General features: G+C 44.0%; 1 protein-coding gene across 7 annotated transcripts in view; it reads left to right on the top strand.

Moving 5' to 3' along the window:
- Positions 1-23,940, top strand: part of LOC310699966 (semaphorin-3D-like) — a 51,387-nt gene extending 27,447 nt beyond the window's left edge. For 6 of the 7 annotated variants that reach the window (XM_083488715.1, XM_083488718.1, XM_083488713.1 and 3 more), the window contains 13 exons: positions 1,262-1,422; positions 1,639-1,701; positions 2,893-3,012; positions 5,204-5,306; positions 6,652-6,780; positions 8,187-8,332; positions 9,327-9,441; positions 10,449-10,518; positions 11,146-11,290; positions 11,818-12,040; positions 15,036-15,124; positions 16,420-16,461; positions 16,815-17,181. In XM_083488715.1, coding sequence (XP_083344841.1) covers positions 1,262-1,422; positions 1,639-1,701; positions 2,893-3,012; positions 5,204-5,306; positions 6,652-6,780; positions 8,187-8,332; positions 9,327-9,441; positions 10,449-10,518; positions 11,146-11,290; positions 11,818-12,040; positions 15,036-15,124; positions 16,420-16,461; positions 16,815-17,153 — 1,745 coding nt within the window. In that variant the 3' untranslated portion in view covers positions 17,154-17,181. Of the gene's footprint in view, positions 1-1,261; positions 1,423-1,638; positions 1,702-2,892; positions 3,013-5,203; positions 5,307-6,651; positions 6,781-8,186; positions 8,333-9,326; positions 9,442-10,448; positions 10,519-11,145; positions 11,291-11,817; positions 12,041-15,035; positions 15,125-16,419; positions 16,462-16,814; positions 17,182-17,829; positions 17,895-22,745; positions 22,880-23,093 lie in introns of those variants that run through there. The other variant, XM_083488719.1, reaches the window with a different exon arrangement.
- The last annotated feature ends 1,210 nt before the right edge of the window (positions 23,941-25,150 follow it).

Below are 25,150 nucleotides of genomic sequence, written 5' to 3'. Positions count from 1 at the left end.
ATATTTGGTCTTAGCTAAAAGGAAGTTCCCAGCTTGCAGAGGACCAAGGGGCAATGAAGACAATGGCAGGAGGTGTGACTCACAGATATCAAACCAAGTTCAAGGATACAAGGAATGACGGGGTTTACATTTGGAAAGTCCTCGGAGGCGCCCTCCACCCTGGGAGTAGAATAGGTGGGAGGGAGAAAGAAACAGATGGGCTGGCCAAAAGGAAATGAGAAAACTCAAGGCAGGGAGTGCAAAGGAAAGATGTGCTTGAGAGAATAAGGCCAAAAACAATAGCCCACCACAGCAGCAAGACGATGGCTTTCCTAGTGTTGTCAATGGGGAGTGTCAGGATTGTGGGGCCCAGTGCAGTGGCAAGAGCACAAGGAGGGGCCGTCCTTTTTCTTTCTCTATTTAAATAGCAGTTATCACAGCTAAAAAAACAGAAGCATTGAATGAAAACATGGTAGGTTTCCTTGTTTTTGTTCCTTGTTTTGGAGCCTTCTTTTGTTTGAGAACGTATTCTGCACAACTCAAAAGCATGCTTCCCAAAGTTTTTGTATAAAATCGGCCCCAATAAGATGATGATGTCACTTTCATTCTCTTTCACACTAACACTGCTCATCCCCATTGAACTGCTGCTAAGAGGATGGCCATGTCTCCCCTCCCGCTCCCAGCCAGACTCCACCTTTCTATGGGATGGAAGGGGCATATGCCAAAGGGCGATGGGTCTAAACTACAGCATCACACAGTTTCTGTCTCATGGCTCCCTTGCCCAAATGAAAACGGAACGAATGAAAGAGCCAAAAAGAAAGTATACTTAGCAATAAAGGTTCTCAGACATGGTTCTCTGCTCTTAGTCTGGTTACCCTGGTATATTTTTGTTTTTTTAATTTTTGTTTTCCGTTTGACTCCTGGAACTGTTTGAAAACCAAGGCACAACTTCTGATTGGCTGCAGGAGCATCCTGCAGCCAATCGGAAGCCGCAGAAGCAGCGCCGGACGTTCGGCTTCCAAAAATCGTTCTCAGGAGAGAGTGAGCAGGCATGGCAATTGGGTTTTCCGCATATTACCGTTTGTTATGATTTATTGCTAAAGAGTGGGTTTTCTGGGGGAAAGTGGCAGGGCAAAGGCAAAACCACACAGACCCATGCCTAGAAAGCACGAGACAAGCAGGAAACCACTTGGACCCACCTGTGCCTTCTAGGCAGGGTACAGGTAGAAGTGTGGATGAGCCCACCATCTTCATATTTCTGTTTGCAAATTCCACCTTACAGACCTCCTGAGATCAAACAGCTCTCAGCTGCTCTTGGACTCTGAGGATGAGCTGGCACTCCAGACACTACTTTTGGACGAAAAGAGGGCATGGCTGATGGCAGGCGCTAAGGACCACATATTTTTGCTCAACCTTGACAGCCCCAACAAAGAGCCGCAGAAGGTCAGAGTGCCAAAGGAGGTCGCTTTGGGGTGGGGTGGGAAGGGAGAAAAACAGAAAATGGCCATCAGGATTTGGTCCATGTGCTATACAGGGAGTGTGGGGAGAAAAGTGGAAGGGACGTCTCATTAGGTGATTGAACCTCATTTCCCATGTGCATATCCCACTTACTGCTGCAATGGATTCCATCCACATTCTTGGTTGTGTTTTCTCTTCCAGATTTTCTGGCCAGCTCCTAGAGATCAAATGGAGCACTGCAGACTGGCTGGGAAGAATCCTAAGGTAAAAATGGTGGACTTTAGGCTAGGTTGAGGTGTCTCCTGAATGATCTGTGATCACTAACTACAATGCAATCCTATACATGCTTACTCAGAAGTAAGTCCCACTGAACTGATGTTGATGTTTTTATTACCACCATCATTATGTTACAAATTTATAAACTATTTTATAACCTGAGGCCATCAAAGCAGTATACAACACAAAAATAAGATAATACTACAAAAACCATAAATCCTAAAAACAAAAAAAAATTCTTACCTGCTCTAAAGCCATTCATACAAATTAATAGTCTATAATTCACTGAGGCTTACTCCCATGTAAGTATAGGATATAGGATTGTAGCTAAGAACCAGTGGTACCTCTGGTTACGTACTTAATTCGTTCCGGAGATCCGTTCTTAACCTGAAGCACCACTGTAGCTAATGAGGCCTCCTGCTGCTGCACCCGCCGCCGCTGCATGATTTCTGTTTTCATCCTGAAGCAAAGTTCTTAACCCGAGGTACTATTTCTGGGTTAGCGGAGTCTGTAACCTGAAGCGTATGTAACCTGAAGCATATGTAACCCGAGGTACCACTGTATAAAGACATTTGTTTAGTGATTTGTGGATGTGCACAGGCAGGAGCAACTTCTCAAATGGTAAGTAGATGAGTAAATCAGGCTATGGCCTCAATCCAGCATCAGTAGCTTGTAGGGCTGGGCAACATATCAATATATCGTCCAAAATCAGTTTGAAGTTCTGGCAATATATTGCTGAATCACAATTTGTGTAAGGGCTAGGCGATATTTGGTTTTCAGCATTGCGATAACTCACCAGCTAAACATCGCAATAACTCACCAGCAACACATTGCAAAGTTATCAGCAGCTAAACCTCACAATATCACCATGAGGTGATTGATAATATCACCATTTCTCAGTTTTAGACCCTTAAGTAGTAGCAGTTGCCAGGACATTGTCCTGTTTGCCTCTGCATAGCTCCTTCCTTATTTCAGATATTGTGATATATCAATATATTGCAATGTTTAGCTGGTTTTGAAAACCAGATTTTGAAAACCAGCTATCGCCCAACAAATACCGTTAGATGCATAGCTTGTAAGTCAGATACTTCCTTTCCTTTCATGATGGGAATACTGGGTCAAACCAAAAATGTCCAAGTAAAATCCTGCCATCCTTTACATCTTTGACTCCTTTACTAGATGGAATGTGCCAATTTCATCCGCTTTCTCCAGCATTTCAACAGCACTCATGTGTTTGCCTGTGGAACAGGCTCCTACCAGCCCATATGTGCCTTCATATATCTCAGAGCTGGAGTGGAGGTGAGTTGCATCCACAAGGCCAGTATTACAGGTATCAGAATCTAGATGCAGTGTAACTCTTTCTGCATCCGACTTCTCCCTCAATGCATACTATTGTATATTTGAGAGCAGGGGAATGATTGTCGTATTGACTTTTTGCATCAGATTAAAAAACCAGCATTATATTTTTACCTGTGTTTTGCAATATTGCCTGCTTCTCTGAGGAACAGGGAATTCTTTCACTGAGACTCTTTTCTGATGCTTTATATAGTAAGGAAGAAAGACAGCTGCCCACTCTTCCAGCCTTTTTCAGAAGATGTCTTGTGCATTTGCTCTTTCTGCAGACAGTACAAAAACATTTTGTAGAGATACCCAGAATGAATAAGTGATGAGGGATTTAGGAGACAATCACTTATTCTCTTCAGGTATTATTAACTTCCACACCAGCATTCTGCCCTCTCTAGTAACTCCATGGCAACCATCCCAGAAGTGGGTGAAATCCTGTAATCTGTTCACTTGGGCCAATCCCGCCAATTCCAGTCAGACTTTGGCATAATACCCTAGACACAGGCTTAAGGCTATTCTTGACACTTTGGATTATGTTGGTCAAAGGCGAAATTCTTTGGATTAGCACAATACGAGTACAAATAATAAGTGGGCACCATATTGCTTAGTATTTTTATATCTGATTTCAAGGTTTCAAAGAGCTTCAAGTCAATCACCTCATTAATCCTGTTAATTTACAGTGATGGTCTCTCCTAAGGAAATTGATTGTTTAAGATGTGTAAGGCTTTTCCACACTTACCTTTCCTCCGTGCTTTTCCAGGCCTGGTCCACACTTTAAAGCTCTGTATCTGAATGTTGTTGTTTCTTTTGCTCTGGAGCTTTCCCTGCAAAAACTCATTCTTTACTGCTGAATCAAGAGCAAATGACAATCCATGAAAAAACAGTCAAAGGTAGTGTGAAAGTGCAGTGGAGAAATGGGAACTGAAACACATTGGGCAAGAAAGCCCAAAGCACATAAATGGACAATGTACAGTGGTGCCCCGCAAGACGAATGCCTCGCAAGATGAAAAACTCGCTAGTCGAAAGGGTTTTGCGGTTTTTGAGCTGCTTCGCAAGACGAATTTCCCTATGGGCTTGCTTCGCAAGACGAAAACGTCTTCCAAGTTTGTTTCCTTTTTCTTAACACCGTTAATACACTTGCGACTTGACTTCGAGGAGCAACTCATACAACGCGGTGTGGTAGCCTTTTTTGAGGTTTTTGGTGATTTTTGAAGCTTTTCCAAAACTTTTCCAACACCGTGCTTCGCAAGACGAAAAGTTCGCTAGACGAAAAAACTCGTGGAACGAATTAATTTCGTCTTGCGAGGCACCACTGTACATGGGAGGCTGAGGCCTTTTTGGTGATGTAAAGTACAGTATAAAGAAGAGAGAGGAACTTCAGACCATCTAACAGGTTAACCTTCTGCTTTTCTAGACTCAGTCCTCTGAATGCCAATTGCGGGGAATCACAATTTGGGAGAGTCCTCTTTCAAACTTCATATAAGTGTCCTGTTGGCCACTGTGAGAACAAGATGCTGGACTAGATGGGCTTTTCTTATTCACTTCAAAGTAAAGAGAAGCAAAATAAATAACTTTCCTGGCCAGCATCATTAGAATTCCAACTGTATGATAATTTTTTCAAGTATGTTCAGTAAAGGGCAGCTCCATAGCACTGAAAAAACAACCAGTCTGGAACTTCTGTGAGGTTGCCACTCTGTGGAAAAGCTTCACAGCACGCCTAAAGCACTTTTACAACTCTAGCACCAAAGGCAAGGTAGGTAGTGCTGACTATTTGAGTCATAGAGGTGGAGAAGACCAAAAATAATTTAGTCTAACCCCATGCCACATGCCACCCATCCATTTGGGCCCCTACAGAACCATCCACACAGTCCACACTGAAATGGGTATCACTTGCAGGTGACAAGTGCACCACAGTAAGATACTCCTGTGGCAAATAGTTTGGGTGTGAGCAAAGAGAGTGGAAAGGGGTGATGACAGTGGTTAAAATAACAGCCTGCACCTTAAAACTCTCTAGTTCAGGAGATTCCCTTGAGAGCAGCCAGGACTGTTGAGCCAATTTCTTTGAAGTGTAAAACAATCTCCACTGTGAGCGTGACCACTCTGTTTACAGTGATACTTATGAAATCTTTTCCATGGTCCTCTGCAGGAACCAGTGGTGCCAGCTATGCAGCTGGTGACGTCCTCCATAGAATCTGGAAGAGGCAAGTGTCCATACAGCCCCCATGAGCCTTTCACAGGGCTGCTCATAGGTAAGAGGGACTGTGAACAGAAAGCAGGCGCGAAACCTAGACAATGGCTTCTTGTATCCAATAGCATCCCTCGACTGACAGAACGCTATTTGATTCAGCAGAGGCTTCTAGGACCCAAAGTCAGGAGGAAGAAGCATCCATTTTTCCAGATCTTCCTTTATCCTGCAGGCCACTAACCACACTGTTCCAAAAGGTCCCCCAAACTTCTTCATATTTTGAGGTGGGGGAGAGGGTAGAGGGAATAAACAAAAATGGCCTCCCTCCGCTTTTCACTAATCCAGGCCTTCTCTGGATCAATCAGAGCACAAATGGATCCAACCCAATATATGCTAGGATCATTTAAGACAAATGCAATATATATTAACAGGTTTAGTTCCAGCAGTGGCTTTTGCAATCTTTGTCTCTGTGTGCCTCCTTTCTTCAATGGCAGAAATGGGGAACCTCAAGCACAGGGAGCACATGTGGCCCTCCTCTCTGTCCGGCCCTTGGAACTCTCCCCAGGCCACAACCCCTCCCAAGTCACACCCCTCAGCCCTATTTTGCCATCCTCCTTGGGTGTTTCTGTCTGGCTGGAATGTGCCCCTGAGCTTCCTGCTTGTCTACATGGATGATAGAGAAGGATGTGCGATTATGAAGAAACTAGCCCTGTTCAAAAGACTAAAATGCACATTCATTGCTCTGCTGACTTTATTCCTGCCCTGCCCACCACTGACATGTGTCCCCCTCCCTGAAGGTCACCCAGAAGGGAATGCGGTCCTTGTGTGGATAAAGGTTCCCCACTCTCTGATCCATGGTCTCTGGTCAAGGCTAGCACTTCCATGGGTCGAGGCAAAAAAAATTGGTTTCAGGCAGCAGATCCACCTGCCCCACCACTGGAAGCCCTGCCACAGCTTCACCCATGCCACCACTGCTGCTGCCACAATGTCCAATGTCCTTGCCCTAACATGGCACCCTCAGCACCACTGTAGCATTGTGGCAAGGGTGCAGTTGTGGCGGCGGCGCAGGCAGCACTGCGGGCACTGTGGCAAGGCAGGGAGGAGGTCCAAATCTGTTGGGAGCAGTGTTGGCAGAGCATCAGCAGCAAAACGTTCTTGGACACCCCTGTCTCTGATATATTAATCCTCTTTCCCATTAATGCATCTCCATACTGAGTGAGGACTTTTCTATTTGTTGAACGCTGAGGAGGCGTCAGAGAGCAATCATACATAAATGGTTAGTCCAATATTATTTTTCTTAAAATGTGCAGAGTGTAGGCATGAAGCGAAATAAACTTCCTTAGAGATCTGGAATGTAGCTTTTCTGCCAATATATATTTTTTTCTTTTTTTCTTTTTTTGATTTGACAGATGGGGAGTTTTATTCAGGCACTTCTGTTGACTTCATGGGCAGCAGTGCTGCTTTTTTCCGTACACAGCTTGATAGGGTTGACCAGAACTACATCCGGACAGAACAGAACCAGGATTACTGGTTAAATGGTAAGTGGGTGATGGCAGAAGCAGCTGTTCAGAATATGATCTCTGTTAGCCAACAAGTCGGCCATTATTGTGCATGTAGCTCTTCACCTACAGAGTGATACAGCAAGGATGTGGAACGTAAACCAACTAATGTGGCTGTGTTGCCATCATGATAACAGGAGGCAGGATAACTCACAACACTTCAACCCCATTGCCTAAAACTATCAAATCAAATTCTTACAGTTCACTCCAAAAAAACATTTCCATGTATTACCATGAGATCTCAGGGAGTTATAAACATAATCTTCTTGGCACATATAATAAAAAAAAGTTGCCATACATTATAGAAAGGATGGGGGTTAGAATTCCCTTTGGTCGCATGAATCTGGCACACCAGCTTTTCAGCCAGGGCTATTGTCCATGCCCATTGCATGGTCATTTCCATGCATGAGGAGAAATATTAAAAGTTTTTTATGTGCAGTTGGTGGAGCAGACATGTCCTTCTTTCCAAGCAAAGCAAGTTGAGGGAAAGGTTGTAGGTCTGTTTTGTATATTAAACTCAATCTTTAAACAACAAAATCCAAAATGGATGAACAGATTTTCATTGACACACAAATTAACTCAATAGTTTTTCTGCCTGGAGAGAAATGGGTGGGATCTCTTGGTGATAGTGATTGTTCTGCACTGAGATTGACTGAGTAGTGTAGAGAACTGATTGACCAGAGAACAGGAGATGGGTAGAAATGTCTCACTGAGCCACTCTACATTCAGAGGGATTGTGGAGGAATGTGTGGGACATAAAAATGTGGGGCAAGATATCACCAGAAGCCTCCGCTCCTATAGCCATGCTACCCTGGAAAGGGGGGCTTCAGCAGCAGGGCAGCAGCCAGGGTAGCAACACCTTCCTGCCTCAGGTGGCAAAAAAAGGACAGGTAGCCCACAAATTTCATAATTTTGGGTTTTCTTTTGTCGTTTTGATTTTTTTTTGCAACCGTAGTTGTCCTCTTTTATTGTTATCTTGATTTTTAAAAATCATTTATTCGTACATATACAGTGGTACCTCGAGTTAAGTACTTAATTCGTTCTGGAGGTCTGTACTTAACCTGAAACTGTTCTTAACCTGAAGCACCACTTTAGCTAATGGGGCCTCCTGCTGCTACTGCGCCGCCGGAGCACGATTTCTGTTCTCATCCTGAAGCAAAGTTCTTAACCTGAAGCACTATTCTGGGTTAGCGGAGTCTGTAACCTGAAGCGTATGTAACCCGAGGTACCACTGTACAGGTATATATATTGTTCTGCCAGCAATTTTTAACTGAATTGCAGCTGTGACTCCTTGATTTCTGCATTGCAGGGGTGACCCTTGAAATCCCTTCCAACTCTAAAATTCTGTGATCCTTTTACTTTTAACTGAATTTCCCTCCTTGCAGAGCCTGTGTTTATTGGTGCCTATGCTATTCCCGACACCTACAACCATGATGATGATAAGGTGTACTTCTTTTTCCGGGAGACTGCAGTGGAAGCTGGACAGTGGGAGAGAAGGCGCATCTATACCCGGGTGGCACGGGTCTGCAAGGTCAGTGAGGGGAGTCAACTGGACAACCCAGCTGTGATTCAAAGAATCAACTCAGCCTATAGGAACCATTGCTTGCTGGTTTGAATATTTAGTGTTTGCCAATATGATCATGCTTTTAACAGGACAGAAAGGGATGCTGAGAGCCACCTCCCCATCCTAGTGGGATGACCTTTTTGTCTGAATTGAATCCTTCTCAGAGTGACACTGGTACCCAGATGCTGGGTACATAAAATCTTTTTTTCCTCCTCCTGTGATGGGAGTTGGGAACCTCTGGCTTTCTAGATGTTGATGGACTTCAACTCACACAACTCACTCTTGAACTTGGTAACATCGAATTTGTAATTTGTAAGATTGCATATATCTCTCAAATATTGATTTGAGACTGGTACATATATTATTTGAGTTTGTATTATTTTATGTTATAGTACACATTGCTTTGAGATATTTAGTGTGCAATACACTTTCATTGTGCATACAGAGTTTGTGCTTGATGAAGACTCCAACTCACATCAGCCCTAGCCAGTATAGTCAATGGTCAGGGATGGTGGAAGTTGTAGTCTGGAGAGCCAGAGGCTTCCCATCCCTGTTCTGCAGCTTCCAATGTGGATAATTTTCCTTCTCCCTGTGTCTTGGAACATGGTACTCATCTGATAAGCGTTCTTTTCATCAGGCAAAACAACCACCTTGAAATCAGAAAGTTTGCATTGAGAACCAGCCTGAGTTTGCAGCCATGTTGCGGTTGAAATCCCATGTTGACTTGGGACTCCATAGGATTTCCTTCTGCATGGAAGTAGGGGGAAATGGCCCTTTGGGTGTTCCACTTTCACCAGAAGGGCTGGACAATTCTGATCACCCAAAATTTTAAGACACACCAGTTGTGTGACCATGATAGGGTTGATTCCAGTCAAAGCAGTAGCTTGGGACAGGGACATAGGCTTTCCATAAGTGGATGAGGAGATTGTAGTCCTGACTGGCTCCTCTTTGTGGCTGGCAGAATGATGTTGGTGGGAAGCACAGCCTCATCAATCGTTGGAGCACATTCCTAAAAGCCCGGCTGGTTTGCTCCATTCCAGGTCTGCAGGGCACCGAAACACACTTTGATCAGCTGGGTAAGTTTGCTTTGCGTTCTCTTATTCTTTCCTCTGGTAATCAGTGATTACTATTATTGGTGGGAGTGACTTGCATCCTGCAGTACTGGTTCAGCATCGTTTTTCCATGCTTTTATCTCTACCCCACCTTGAACCTTGCTTGAGTGAGTGGGTGAATCTGTGGGAAGGAAGTTCCTTCATTTTACTTTCTCAATGGCTGGATGGCCATCATCATATGTATTGGGGTGAGGACATTATTTCTTAATGCACACATGCTTAATTTGAAAGCTCTTTTCCACCAGACCTGCACTTTTCACTCTGAGGTGAGCAGATCAATACTTGTGATTGTACTTCTTTCTGGGAAGGGACTCTTTTCCAATGTGCAGTCCTCTGTGATCAGAAATGGGAAATGTGGCCACTGCTGCAAGAGCACTGAGGGTTCATTAATACACAACAATATTTTACCAGACATTAAGTACTCAGTTGACGACACCCTTTTCTCAGCAGCAGAAATAAAGCACACCACAGTCACTACCCAACCCACACCCTTATTATTTAATACAAGACATAGCGCAGTTAATAATTGATGCTTTATTTTCTGATTATTTACCATTTAATAGTTGTGTGTAGGTATGCATGCATTCCCCTTTAAGCAAAATACTTTGGGAAGACACACTAGTTTCTAGTTTATCCAGGGTGTAGAATTCAACTTGTCTTGGGCTAAGACTCTTGACACAGAATTTTAATTTTTCTAGTGCAGAGGATACACCATTCTGGCCATAACTAATACAGCAGGATTTGATGTGTTCTGCCCACCAGTTCCCCCCGACTCTGTCTTAACAGCTGCTGAAGTACCTGCTTAGGTGGTGGTGGGGTTTTTGGAGCTGAAACTGCAATTGCCATAATGGTGGAGACATTGTTATGATTAGAGCTCTCCCTTCTGTTCAGTCTTCAAGACATTTCTAGCAGCCAGCCACAGACCTCCTCATCTCATCTCATGTGTTCCCCGCCCCAATGTTTCTTTCCAGAGGATGTATTCCTCCTTCACACCCGTAATGCACAGAACCCTCTCGTTTATGGCCTCTTCACAGTGTCAAGGTGAGTGTTAAGATGAACAACTCACATCAGGAAACTGACTCATTGTTTGTGCAAGCACCAGGTTTACTTCAGCATTGACAAAGGCTAACACATCATTTAAACACAGTGCTTGTGCACAGATACCTTATGCAATGAGTTTCCTTGGCTCTGAATTGGAGTCATGAAAAAGCACTACCAGACAATCACTCTCCCCAAGTCCAAATACTTGCAAAATGTAGTGCACCTTGTGCTAAGCCACTCACAGACATGGGGGAGGTGGGATGGGGTTTTGCGCAGTATTCCATTACAAAACACAACACTCCACAAAGCAAAGATCAACATGGAGGACAGTTAGTGAGAACAAAGTGCTTCTCTGAATCAGTGTTGGAATGCAGGAAGTGTTAAAAGAACATCATTTGAAGGGAAACTAATTCTTTAAAGATAGACCTTTCTGTGATGATTTAATGCAGAGGTAGGGAACCTGAGGTCCTCCAAATCCTTGAATAAAGTGCCTATTTTCTAAGGCAGAAACCTTTCAACGTAACAGTTTTTCAGATGTGCACAATGCATGTACCATATAGCCACAGCATCAGTAGAGTATGATTCTAGGATTTGCCAGTTACTCCCCCCCCCCCTCTTCTTTCCCAGTGGCATTTTTAGTGGTTCTGCTGTGTGTGTTTACTCTTTGGCAGCCATTCGGGCTGCTTTCAATGGACCCTTTGCACATAAGGAAGGCTTGGACTATCAGTGGGTGGAATTCAAGGGACGGATCCCCTACCCCCGCCCTGGAACGGTACGTCTTTAAAACACAAAAGTTTCAGCCAGGGATGGGGAGTTCAGAATCTGATTCAGTTTGCATTTAAAGGTGAGCCTAACTAACTTGCACTTTCTGGAATAATAAAAACAAAACCAAACAACCTTCCTTCAGCACTTGCAGTTTTCCACATTTTGCAATGCACATACTGGAGTAAAGTGTGCTTAGAATTCATATACTAGTGAAAATGACATACAGAAATGCATTGTTAGTTAGGGAAAGTTGCTTTGCAAAAATGTGTATGGTAGGCCAAATGGCATAGGAACGTTAGTATAATTTTGTACTAAAATGCTGATGAATTGTCATGAAGACTTTTTTTGCCAGCCCATAAAAAGGGAGGTTGGAAAGAACTAGGAGACAGTCACATATTGGTAGGCTCTAAGGTACCCCCATTGCTTTCGTTATTTTGCTGCTACAGAACAAGGCGGCTACTTATTGTGGAACTTGAATCCTGCACTGTCTTGTACCCTTTCCCTCTTTTTATGTCCTCATTCTTTCTCTGCCAGTGTCCCAGCGAAACATATGACCCACTCCTCCAGTCAACAAAGGATTTCCCTGATGAAGTGATTGGCTTCATGCGCACCCACCATCTGATGTGGGACCCCGTCTATCCACTCCATTGGAAGCCTGTTCTGATGAGAGCCAATGTAGCCTTCCAGATCAAGCAGATACTGGTGGACAGAGTGGAGACAGAGGCTGGACCTGTTGATGTCCTCTTCCTTGGAACAGGTAGAGGGTGCTAGCTAAAGATGTCCGCCTCTCTTTGTGACACACTACATCACAATGGTATTTTTTCCATGGGCCCTTCATGTGTCCTTTCCAGCTCAGCAGGCAAAGGAAGGCGAGGGATGGTAGTGCCCAAACGTCATGGTGTCATGATGAAGGAAGAGAGGTAGTCACAGTAATTTAGGAGTTTGTCCAGTCAAAATGCTGTAAGATAATCTGACAACTTTATATTTTGAAATGGTCCCTGATGTTATTCTGGAAAGCTGTTAACAAAGAACTGCCCGTCCCTAAGAATCTCACCTCAGTAGGTACTGCATTAGATCAGAAGGGAGCTCCAGAGGTTGAGAGGGAAGGTACCAGGCTAAAGAGGTTCAAGGTTGTGATCCTAAACATACTTGTTGGAAGTACAGCCATCAAATTTGATGGATTGACTTCAGAACAAAGAAGAGTTTTAGAATGGCCTAACAAGAAACTGAAAGTGAGAGTTTTTTGCTAACTGTTACATTACAATTATTTGTCCACTTGAGACTTAGGGTGCAATTAGATATGGCGGTGGCATGATTCAACCCAAATCATGCAAAATGTCTACAAAGCAGCACGGCTTGGAGAGGGGAATTTTTTAATGGATACCACAGCATGGGAGTGTGGTGGCGGAAGCCACGTCTTTCCACTGCCTGTGTTTGTGGCCTTGAACCTCTTTTCCTCACCATTTTTCTCCCCATGCGGGTTGCTTCCTATTGCAGATCCCCACTGAGGGAAACATAGCTGGAGAGAAGCAAATGTAGGAAGCAGGTTATGGATGAGGAGGAAGATCCATTTCACCCCTCCCCACCCATGTCATGCTGATCTCTTTCTGCTCTTTAAGGGGAAAGAGCAGTGCGCCAGTACTGGCTGTCACCAGCCCATGAGTGGGCATTCTTTGTACACTGCCATTCTATTTCTTACAAAGCCTTGTTGCAGTTTTTGTCAGTGGTTTTGTTTATTAACATGAGTATAATCTGAAATAAGAAGTGACCCTTCTGATTGCTAATTGAAGCATAATTTTCCTCCTAGCAGTGCTTTCTTATAGGAGGGGAAAAGGTGCCGGTACTGTGTACCCTTGAGTATCCCCAGAAAAAAAAGCACTGCTTACCAGTAAAAATCTGATTCTCTACGAAGTATTGAAAGATACACGTTTTAAACAAATATAAAAATGTAAAGTAGGCTTCCAAAAACTACAGGCTGTCATTTTGGATAGGGATCACTGAAAACATCAGCTTGGTACATTGCAGCTATCAAAACAATGCTAGAAATTATTAGCAAAGAGATGAAATAAAACAAAGAAAATATCATAATAGCTCTATATAAATATGCTTGATGAGTCCACATCTTGAGCACAGCATTCAACTAATCTGATCGTGATATCCCAAGAAAGACTTATCACAGCCAAAAAATTGTATGGAAGTAACACATTATTATTGCTATGGAATACCTTCCATATGAAAATCTTCCATACAAAAGATTATGGAAGAAAGCTGAGGGATATTGTCAGTGTTCAGCAGTGTTATACATTGAACAGCTATTATTATTTATTAATCATGCATCACTTATTCCCAAAGCAATGTACAAAATATAATTAAAAACAGCACAAAAATAACAGAAAACAAACCTGAAAGCAACACAAAGTGGACACCCATGGCAGAGACCTATTCATCCAGCTGGGAAAGCTCTTTTGGAACAGAAATGCCTTCAACTTTTAAGGTGTTTGTGTTGATTTCTGAGAACTCTACATTCTGAGAACTCTACATTCTACACAGCCTAAGATAAGATTATAGGGAGTCAAAACTTTTATAGTTTCTCTCCCTGCCCCTAGGAATATAGGACATATATCTACACTACAAATTTGTATTATTGTGGGAAAGTATGGCTCCGGTGCTCATCACCAAGTTAATAAGAAAAGTGCTTTGCTTCTGTAGTTGATGGTGGCAGATATGGTGGGTTGAGCCTGTGCTTGCATTCTAGTGTAGGATAAAGGGAAGGGTTGGGGGAAAGAGACCAATCACCAATGTTTCAATAGGCTGAGCAGCTACATTGCCCTGCCACCACCCATCCTGCGTACCTTAGCTGTGCAGCGTGTGGACATGTATGGGTTGCACACATCAACCCTATGCATGGCATGAACATAATTATGTTGATTCTCATATTCGAGAAAGCAGCCCAACATTCCCACTTTTCCTCGAAAACAAAATAACAATCTGCTACTGCTGCAGAAGCCAACACAATCTTGGCTGGCATTTGTACTACTGAGGGGTTGGCAACCCTACAGAGTTTTGGCATGACAGTGTATGGGGACTAGGCATAAATGAAAATTGGCATCATCACTTGACCACATTGCCAACCATTCCATTTGGAAGTCTCTTTAGTAACAGTACCTGAAAGTAACTGGCTATAATGTGCAGTTGTGCCACTGAGATCTAGAAGCAAAGCAGAGCACTAATTTATCCAATCTTCAAATCAAGCATTGAAAGAAACTTATATAGAAATCAAGTGAAGGGCATTGTAATAGTGGTGTTTGAGCAAAAACCATCAGGAACAAATGAAGCTGCCATACACTGAATGAGACCATCACTGCATCTAATTCAGTATTGTTTACACTGATTGACAGCAGCTCTCCAGGGCTTCAGGCAGAAGACATTCCAAGCCTTGCCAGGAGATGCCAGGAATTAATAGAAACGTGGAATTGCAGCATTAGAACATGGGACCTTCTGCATGCAAAGCTGTGTAGCACTCATGGTGTTCTGAATCCTCTGCTGCATGCTGAGAGTAATGCAGGAACAATGGATGCATCGTTTCTAACATCCTGTTCTTCATACCTTGGAGTAGCCAACACTGGCATCTTCCAGAGATAGTTTACTGGACTTGCTCAAATAAACTGCTTTGACTAACTGACCTAACCAATTCCGTGCAGCAAGAACTGGTGCACTTACCCCATGATATGTCCTTACATCTTATTCTGCAGATGATGGCAAAGTACTAAAGGTGGGGATTGCTGGCATAGGAGGCCAAGACCCTCAGGAAATTAGCTTGGAAGAGATCAGTGTTTCAAAGGTACTGTGGAAATCTCATTGATCCTTAAAAGCCTTTTTGTTTATGGATCCACCAAGAAAGTGCCATGTTGCCAGACGTAACTTATGGTGAATTTTTTGCTGATTGAAAATAGAGACTTTGTCTATTGTGGGGAATGGTGGTTGCACCAATCAACATTCAGGATGTCGTGCTTTCCTTTTGTAATTGGAATCTTGGTGTAGAGCACCTTTTACCATCCTGGTGCCTTCAAGGTATATTTGGATTCCTTTGCCCATCAGTCCCAGACAGCACAGCTTATTGAGATAAAACTGCTTTGGCTCACCTTCAGCACATCTGGCTGGGGCTGATGAGAGTTGTACTTCAAAATATCTGGAAGGCATCAAGCTTGAAAAAGGTTGAAATAGAGCAGTAGCCGACTCCTGGCAGTTTTTCCTGGAAGCCAAGCAAGTTGATTTTTCCCTTTAGTATTGACTTCACTTGACCTTGAATGGATGACTTTGAACTAAAGGTTATGGCCTGCATATAGAAAGATGGAATATACATTTTTTAAAATAATGATCATAAGATACATGACAGCTGATGAAAATGCAAAGCATAGATCTAGCGTCCCCTTCTTGCAACATATACTACAGAAGTAGCCAACACGATGCCCTCTGGATGTTGTTGGGCTACAGGTCCCATAATTTCTGACCGTTAGCTATGCTGACTGGGGTTGATGGGACTTGTGCATTTCCCAGCTATTTAATCAACTGTCCTAGGGCTTAGCTGTATCTTGAGAGCCTACAGCAGCTTCTTACTTTTGGCACATCAACCTAGAATTTTATTTACTCTGCATTCAACTGGAGTGTTACAGGGCAGTGGAGAAATGGGAACTAACACACACAGGGCAAGAAAGGCCCAAGCACACATCATATCTGGAGGATGAAGACTGTTTTTGTGCTGGCAAAGTGTAAAACAATGGAGAACAAATTAGCCTGCTACTTTTCTGAACTCAACCTTCTGAATGCCAGTTTGATGCAAATCACAATTGGGAAGAGAGCGTGGTTGCACTCAAGTCCCGCTTGGTGGTTTCCTGTAAGCATCTGGTTGGCCACTGTGAGGACAGAATGCTGGATTAGACTGGCCTCTGGCCTGATCCAGCAGGGTTACTCTTCTTAGGTTTTTTAGTAGCATAAAGAATGTCAGGAGGACAGCAGGCTCAGTTTATGAACACACCAGTCTATAGCTGGGGTGGAATTTTGGGGATGCTAATACTGAATTTAGAATAGAAGTTTGCTGTGCTTGTTCAAACTTCTCCTGTCTTCTCTTTCTTGTAGATGTCTTCAGCCATCTTAGACATGCAGTTTTCTCCTAAGAGGGTAAGTCTGCATTTGTTAATCTACCAGTAGCATTTTTCTATAGGACAGCCTTCCGCAACCTGGTGTTTGGACTACAGTTCCCATCAGCCCCAGGACACATGGCCAATGGCCAAGGAATAGAAGATAGCACAAAACATCTGGAGGGCACCAGGTTACAGAAGGCTGCTCCAGAGTACGTACTTCAGGGCAGGCTTCTCTCAATATTTACTAAATATGTTATGATTTTGAATCTTCCTTCCTGCTCCCATAAGATGTTTGTGTCCCCATACTCATGGGAGTCTGCCAGGTTTCATGACTTAATGGAAAGGGAAACAAAAGTTGATGCCTCTTTCTATTCTTGGTTCTGTGAGCAGCAGGAGGTGTTTGTGAGCACCACAAATGGCCTGGTTCGGCTCTCCCTGTATCACTGTGAACACTATGGCAAAACCTGCATCGAATGCTGCTTGGCTAGAGATCCCTACTGCACCTGGGATGGCAGGTCCTGCAGGCCCTTCTTGCTTACCAAAAAAAGGGGAGTTCCCACCTTGTCCTTCTCTCCCTTCTTTAGTGTGCAGTCTCTGTCCTCCATACACTTCCTAGTACTCTTTAGTTGGCATAGTTGGGATGGGGATCACCATCTACACATGAGCATGTGCTATGGCTGTGTATACTGGATGGCCTGTCTGGAGTTCTCTTTAGATCATATGACTTGAGCATCAAACATTTAAATTGGACTGTCTGTAAATCCTGACCTTCCCTAACCCAACCAGCACCCAAGCTTAGGTCCCTTACTTCATTTTACTTAGGGCTGCAATCCCAGACATTTTCTTGCCTAGGCACCTTCTGACTGTGGGGAAAGTAGAACACTGGCCATTAGCTTGAGCCATTCTATGGGAAAGTTATGTAGAAGCCTAGCATTTATCTTTTCTTTGCCATATGGTCATCAGATCATTGCAGGAAAAAGGCGCGGGGTGTGTGTGCAGAAATAGAGCACCTGTGGCACTCCAAATCCAATCAGCCCCAGCCAGCACAGAAATAGTCAGAAATTATGGGAGTTAGAGTCTACCAACTTCTGGAGGGCCACTGGTTAGCTATCCTTACTATATAAGGCGAGGTGCTCAGCACTTCACCTTGCTGGAATGGAGAAGGAATGGTGAAGATGCACTGCTTCCTGTGCAAAGCAACACAAAAACAACTGGAGATGAATTTGGTGAAGACTGAAGAACTGGGGCCGCCACCACTCCATTCCCGAGCCATACTATCCCTACATGCCATTCTCGCGTGCACTGCCTGTTAGGCCAAGCCCACCAGTCTCCTTAAAAGAATCCAGATGTTCCTGAACATCTCTGAAACCTGGCTAAGCATATGCACCAATTGTCTTCCTTGCAGGCGAGCCCAGTGCCAAAATTTGCTGGAGGCCAATCCGATCAGCCAGTGCCAGGACACTGCAAAAGGTGAGTCAAAGGACACTCTACTGGGCACACCAAAGAGCTGCTAAGCCCACACCAAGCAGCAAGAGCCCACCACTGTTCAGTCCTGGGGAAAATGTAAAAAACAACTTAACAGCATCCCTTGCGCCAAAGCAGGCTTTAGTGTACCTCAGCCTTAGTTCTTGCCAGAAGTTTATGCAGCCTCCTCCTGATCACTCTCAGTGCTGCTAGGGTGATTTACCCACAAAACACATGCTTAAGTGGAGGTGGTTTAAACACAGAGCCCAAGAAAGACCACCTGGGAAGTGGCACTCATCTCATTCAAAGTGCCATGTTGATTTACATTGAGTTTTGCTGCTGTCAGGAGCCATTAGTGATTAATTTAGCCACAGCTGCTCAAAAGCTGGACATATTGAGGTGCTCACCTGAGTTTCCATAAACACTGTCAGCTCTGGATTTAGACACAGAAGTTAATGTAAACCCAACATTTGGTTCTGGTTTGTGCAGGCTCCAACATACAGGATTCATGTTACTTTGCAAGGGATCCTTATCCTACACCTTTAATACAGGCCCTTACTCTTAGCCTCTGTAGGTGTAAAGTAACACATTTATCATTGCACACTTCCATTATAGTGACTCCCACTTTGGACTTGGCTAATGCTTCACTCTAAATTACCCACCTGCAAAAACTGCAGATAAGCAACTCCCTCTGTTTTGCACTCTCAGAAGGGAAATAAGTTTCTCTAAACCCAGACATACAATGCCACCACTTTTACATTTTCTTTTCCCAAGTAGTAGCTGGGTAGTAGTTAAAATAAATATTTCAAATGAAATTCAAAGTGGTATCTAGTATCTGAAACAAAACACATACACAACACATTGGAAGTTTGCAGTGGGGATTACTTCTTCCTACTATATTAACAATTTTTGTATTTGCTCATCAAATTTGCAGATGACACCACACTGGGAGGGGTAGCTAATGCCACAGAAGACAGAATCAGAATTCAAAATGACCTTAACAGATTGGAGAATTGGGCGCAAGCTAACAAAATGAATTTCAGTAGGGACAAATGTAAGGTTCTACACTTAGGCTGGATGAACCAGATGCACAAATATAGGCGGGGGGGGGGCACCTGGCTTACTAGCAGTACATGTGAAAAGGATCTTGGGTTCTTGGTGGACCACAAGCTTAACATGAGTCAACAGGGGTGCCAACTTGAATAAAATATTGTGGGGGCCCTGGTAAACCCCACTCCACACAATTGTTCACATGATGGAGCACACATACCATTTGAATGAGAATGCCCATCAACTTTGTGGGGGCCAGGCCCCCTCAAATATTTTATTGTGGGCGCCAAAGACCCATGGCCCCTGGGAGCTGGCTCCTATGTGAATCCATAGTGTGATGCAGCAGCAAAGGCTGCATCAACAGAAGTATAGTGTCCAGAGCAAGGGAAGTAATAGTACCACTCTATTCTGCCTTGGTCAGACCACACCTGGAATACTGTGTCCAATTCTGGGTACCACAATTCAAGAAGGATGTTGACAAGCTGGAACATGTGCAGAGGAGGGCAACCAAGATGATCAAGGGTCTGGAAAGTAAGCCTGATGAGGAGTGCTTGAAGGAGCTGGGTATGTTTAGTCTGGAAAAGAGGGGGCTGAGAGGAGATGTGATAGTCATCTTCAAATATCTTAAGGGCTGTCACATAGAAAAGGAAGCATGCTTGTTTTATCCTGCTGTTGCGGGTAGGTCATGAACCAATGGCTTCAAGTTACAAGAAAGGAGATTTCGATTAAACACCAGGAAGGACTTTCTGACAGTAATAGCTGTTCAGCAGTGGAACAGACTCCCACAAGAGGTGGTGGACTCTCCTTTCTTGGAGGTTTTTAAGCAGAGGTTGGATGGCTACCTGTCATAGATGCTTTAGCTGAGATTCCTACATTGCAGTGGGTTGGACTAGATGACCCTTGGGTCCCCTCCAACTCTAAGATTCTTTGATTCTATGATTTAGTGCGAAACGCAAAAAAAACCCTCCTTGATCAGTGATTCCCAAGAGCAACTATGTGTAACTGTGGTTATGACTATGTGCAACTGTCAGAGACTGTATTTGCTGTAGTTAAGAGCAAAGTTTGTATCAGAGCCCCAGTGAAAACTGAAGTGGGGAGGTTATCTGCTTCCTTCTCCAGCTGTGGCCATCCCATTGGTGTAAACACATTTCAAGGGGCTCCTGACCATCAAGAGCAGCTCTGAGGCAGAGACAGGCAGGGCTTCAATGGTAAGAAGGTGAGAAATCCCCATTTGGCAAGCTGAACTCGTCTGGTGGGTCTTAGGATCTAAGCCAATTGATATTAACTGTGGAGGAGACATACAACCCCACTGTTTATACAGGTGTTTAAACTCAGGAGAGCACATACACCCTCCAGCTAAACTGCACGAAGGCACTTCACCACCTCCTTCTCTTAACTTCTGAGGGAGAAGAGGCCAGTGAACAATTAGTCAACTAATTTTGAGATGGTAATAAACATCTTCAACTTCCTTGCAGGAAAGCATTTAATGATTACCAGAGCTTAAACATTAAATGTTGAGTTCAAGTCCCCAGCACAAATAGTGGGTAGGGGGACTGGGGCTTTCTTTCAAAGCACAAGGTAGCTGTGCTTGTCCACAAGATAAAACTTGGAAATCCACATTCAGGCAATTCCTTTGCAAGGACCAGTCAAAACGCCTCCAAAATGTGGAAAGCTGTCCGGTTCTCTGGAACTCTTCATCAGACAATATGTTGCACAAAGCAGGGGGTTGAGAAGGTAGAAACATGAGGTTGGATATTGTAGCCACGAGGTCTGCATGTACAAGATGTGCACAGTATTGTGTACTATAGCCGACACAGATTGTTGCTGGGGGCGGGGGGAATGAATGCAAAGAACTGCTGAATAAATTAAGACAGTCCCAATCCCAACCTCTCTCACCACCAAAGGAACACAAGTAACGCTGACACCAAACTCTACATACATTAAGCATAATAGAAACATCGCCACCCGACCCCACCCCCACCCATCTTCCCTCCCCCCACTCCCCCTTTCTTTTTCCTTTCTTTCTTTCTTTTTTTTTCTTCTCCCCCTAATGCCTCAACAAATGAAATGGATTTGTAAAAATGTTACATGGAAAAAAAATACACGAGGCATTACACTTCTGTAAAACAAGAAAATCCTTAATAATAATAATAATAATAATAATAATAATAATAATATCACATTGTTGCCTCAAAAAAAAAAATTAAGACAGTCCCACAGGGTTCAGGGAGCAACTAATTAGTGCTCAGTCTGCATAGCTGAAAAGATAGTATTTTGCACAACACAAGGGGCAATGACCCTGTTTATCACTTCCCACAATACCAAAGAGCCGGTGTTGAATGCTACTGCGCACACAGCTCAGGGAAAGAACAAGAAGTCCCATGAGGTTTTGCAAATGGCCTTCACCAGTATTTAGAGTTCTGAGTCTGGAAGCATTCGCCAGTCATGAATACTACATAACTTACAAGATCCCAGGAATGCTGAATACCAGCAGTCAAGAAGTTGTTGATACTGCAAATATCTAATCCTCTATACATGTGGGAAGGCTCTTTTCATATACCATAACTCACTAATGGAAGAGGCGAGATATTTGTTGAGTTTCTGAGCAAGTCATTATAATGAGGGCTAGTTCAAGTACAGAGCTCACAGAGACTTTGGTTTATCCAGGTGGGTACAATATAGTGTTATACAACTTATAAATGCCCTGCAAGTGCTCTTTGAAAACCTACTTTTAAGTCACTGTAAACTGTCATCAAAATGACAGTTTTAGTATGTAACTTTGGGAATACATAAGACGTGTGTGTGTGTGTGTGTGTGTGTGTGTGTGTGTGTATCTGGCATTATGTATTTAAAACACCCATGTGTTATTTAATATTTGAAAGAGTCTTGAGTTTCCACTTTTATTTTGAATTTTTTAAAAAGTATTTGTCTATCTCTGCGCTTGGGAAAATTAAATAATCATTTGAATAAAACTAACTGCTACATGAAGGGGAAAGGGGTTCTTGTGCTGTCTGACTGTAGCCATTTTGAGTCCTCTATTTGTATTTACAGTCATACCTTGGAAGTTGAACAGAATCCTTTCCGGAAGTCCGTTTTGACTTCCAAAACATTTGAAAACCAAAGCGCAACTTCTGATTGACTGCAGGAAGCTGCTGCAGCCAATCGGAAGCCGCGAAAGCCCCGTCGGACATTTAGCTTCCAAAATAATGTTTGAAAAGTCAGGAGCCAAAACATTCAAGAACTAGGCCGTTTGACTTCCAAGGTACGACTGTACACTGCAGAAAGTAAATCAGGTATAGCTTTCCCTAACAGAGGCATAATGGCACTAACTAGTACAATATATGAAATCTAGGAAGCGGCACTATACAGTCAATTTGTTGGTCTAACTCTGCATGATTTATAGTGGTTGGCAGTGCCTCTGCTGGTTTCAGGGCCAGGGCCTTTCCCTACCATGAGATGCCAGGGACTGAACATGGGGTTCTGCATGTGCAAATCATCTGCTTGGCTCACCGAGCTACAGCACTTTCTCTCAGGAAAGCTACAGAAATGGGACGGAGGGTGGGGGACTGCATTCTAGAGAACCTGCATGGCTCTTCCAAAGACTCATTTCTAAGAGTAATGACCACAGAACTGGAGGGGGTAGGTATGCTAGGGCTGACATGTTAAGGTTTGGAGGCGTAGAGAGAACTGCTTGCCTTTTTGCTACAGGCTTTTCATTTGAGAGCATGTTCCACAAAAAGCTTGTGTAGAGGGCAAGACAATTCCCCCTCCTTCTAGTCACACAACCCCATCCCTGTCCTCACACAGGAATATCTATGGCTGAAGAAAAGGTGGTGTTTGGTGTACAGAACAACTCAACTTTTCTTGAGTGCCTTCCACATTCCCCACAGACGGCGATCCGTTGGCTTGTGCAGCGCAGCAATGCACCAGTCCTAGAGGAGGTATAGCAGTGGGGAGGGTGATGGGGTAGTGGGGTCGTTTCTTTGGGCTCTGGGGAGCCATGGGAACAAAGGGTTTCATTACTGTGTAGGGGAAGGAGAAATAATGTGTTTAAATCATTTATTTTAGACATTTATTAATCATCGGCATTGCTAAGAGCTGCCTTTCTTCTGGCCAGACTGCTAAACAAGCAGATATTGTCTGCGTTCCTTGCAGATTGGGAGCATGGGCCGCTTTTCAATCCTAGAGCAAGGGCTGCTGATTAATCAGCTGACCCAGGAGGATGCTGGGCTCTACCAGTGCCAAGGGATGGAGCACTCCTTCTCCCAAACCCTCACCTCCTACAGCCTGCGCATCATCGGGCACCAGGCCATGGAGGCTTTCACCACCAGGCGGAGCAAGAGCACAGAAGAAGCAGGAGGCCCGTATGGTACCATCCCTGCATCAGCGCCAGAGCTGCAGCTGCATTACAAAGGGTACTCATGGGCCATGGGCGCCCCTGGCACTAATTTGGATGAGCTTTGCGATGCTCTCCAGCGGAGGAAAAGGCGGAGACAGAAAGGATGGAGCCCAAAGTGGCAGCAGCATCCTTTAGAAAGCAAGAGAGGCAGAGTCCGTCGGCAGCCTGGGCCCCCGTAATGTTATGCAAGGAACCCAAACGGACTCAGCAGGCACTCTCTGGAGACCTTTCGCAGCCAAGAGCCCTTCGCAGACACATCTGCTGCATTTATGACCTCCAGAGCCTGCCCACTACAGAAAGGCCAGTGAGTCCTTTCTCAAGCTGAAGCTCTGGGTTTTTGCCTTCTTCCTCCCCTTGGGTACCAGAGGAAGGAATATATTTGCAAAGTGTGCAAAGTAGACAAGGCAGCCTGAGGAGTGCAGTGGGATCACCTTTCCCAGCCTATGTCATGTGGGATGGACTGACCAGCCTGGTTTGCCTTGCGATACCACGACTCCTCTGTAAAGCTTGGACAAGAGAGCTTTACGCTCTTGACATATCATATAACACATATTTTGTAGTTGTCTTCACTTTGTTTTCCTAATAAATGGTGTCCATTAAAGATACCGGGGTACCGGTATCTTTCTGAGATTTCTGAGAGACCTTTTATGCACCTGCCAATTGCATGATGAGCATTTGCAACTCCATTTATGATAAGTGATATACACCCCAGGGGTAAAATTAGGAATTGGGTGGGGTGGGAGCTGTGTTATGATCAAATACAAAAGTGTGAGAATCAGGGCCCTTCCATGCCTGGCCAGCATTAGGGTGACTTGTGTTTCCCGAAGACTTGGGGTCACTTCACCCTTCATGCAGTGATAAATGGGTATTTATGACAAGAAAAGGCAGCCCAACCTCACTCACTGCTGTCTGTATCTCTACCCAGCCGCAAGTGTGCAATTGTCTCATGTAACCGTTAAGGCCTTAAAACACATGTGCAAATGTAGGTGATGCAGCCTTCTGTTTCTGACAGTGGGCAGAGGTCTGCTCTAGCCAAGAACCATTTAGCAGTGATCGGCCTCATTCCTATGTCTTGTTTTAACATCCAGCCACTGTCCTTGCTGGCCTTTTTCTAAACTGGTTTTTGTGGGAGCTTTATAGCTCATGGACAGAAAATGCTTTGCACACAAAAGAACTTGGCCTCCATTGCCCATTTAAGAATGGATAATAAACAGCTAAAGAGGACTATTTAACTGAAATAAAAAATGTTGGCATTAACATGGTCACCAGACTGCAGGTTGTGATAAGGGCAGAAGAAGTGAGTGGGAGGGTGGAGGTGACCCCCTCCATTTTTGGCATTTCTACAATGGTGACAGGTTATGTGCCAGCTCCTTATCTGCTTTAGCAACACACAAAGCCACCTTACACAGAGTAAAAAAATTAGTCCATTTAGCTCAGTATTATCTGCAATGACTGACAGTAGCTCCCCAGGGTTTCAGGTGCGGGTCTTTCTCAAACCTTCCCAGAGAAGCCTGAGACTGAACCTGGGACCTTCTGCATGCAAAGCATGAGATGTAGCCACTGAGCTATTGCCCCTTACTGGAAGATTTTAAATAAAGAGACACCAATTTTCAAATTTTCAGGTAATTACCAAGCAGTTTATATTAAACATAATTAATGTTACAGACAGTGCTCAAGTGGGAGTTTCATTTCATATTAGACCAGACTCAATTATGACTAGATATTTAACGGCAGGTTTTGTTGGGACATCACTGCCGTGCTCAGTGTTTGGCACTCTTGTACTTACCTCTCCTTTTGATCCGTCGGCCGAAAC

Source organism: Podarcis liolepis (assembly GCF_965112155.1).
Source record: "Podarcis liolepis genome assembly, chromosome: 2".
NCBI lineage: Eukaryota > Metazoa > Chordata > Lepidosauria > Squamata > Lacertidae > Podarcis > Podarcis liolepis.
Note: the sequence above shows the minus strand (reverse complement) of the source record. Positions and strands in the feature narration are given on the sequence as shown.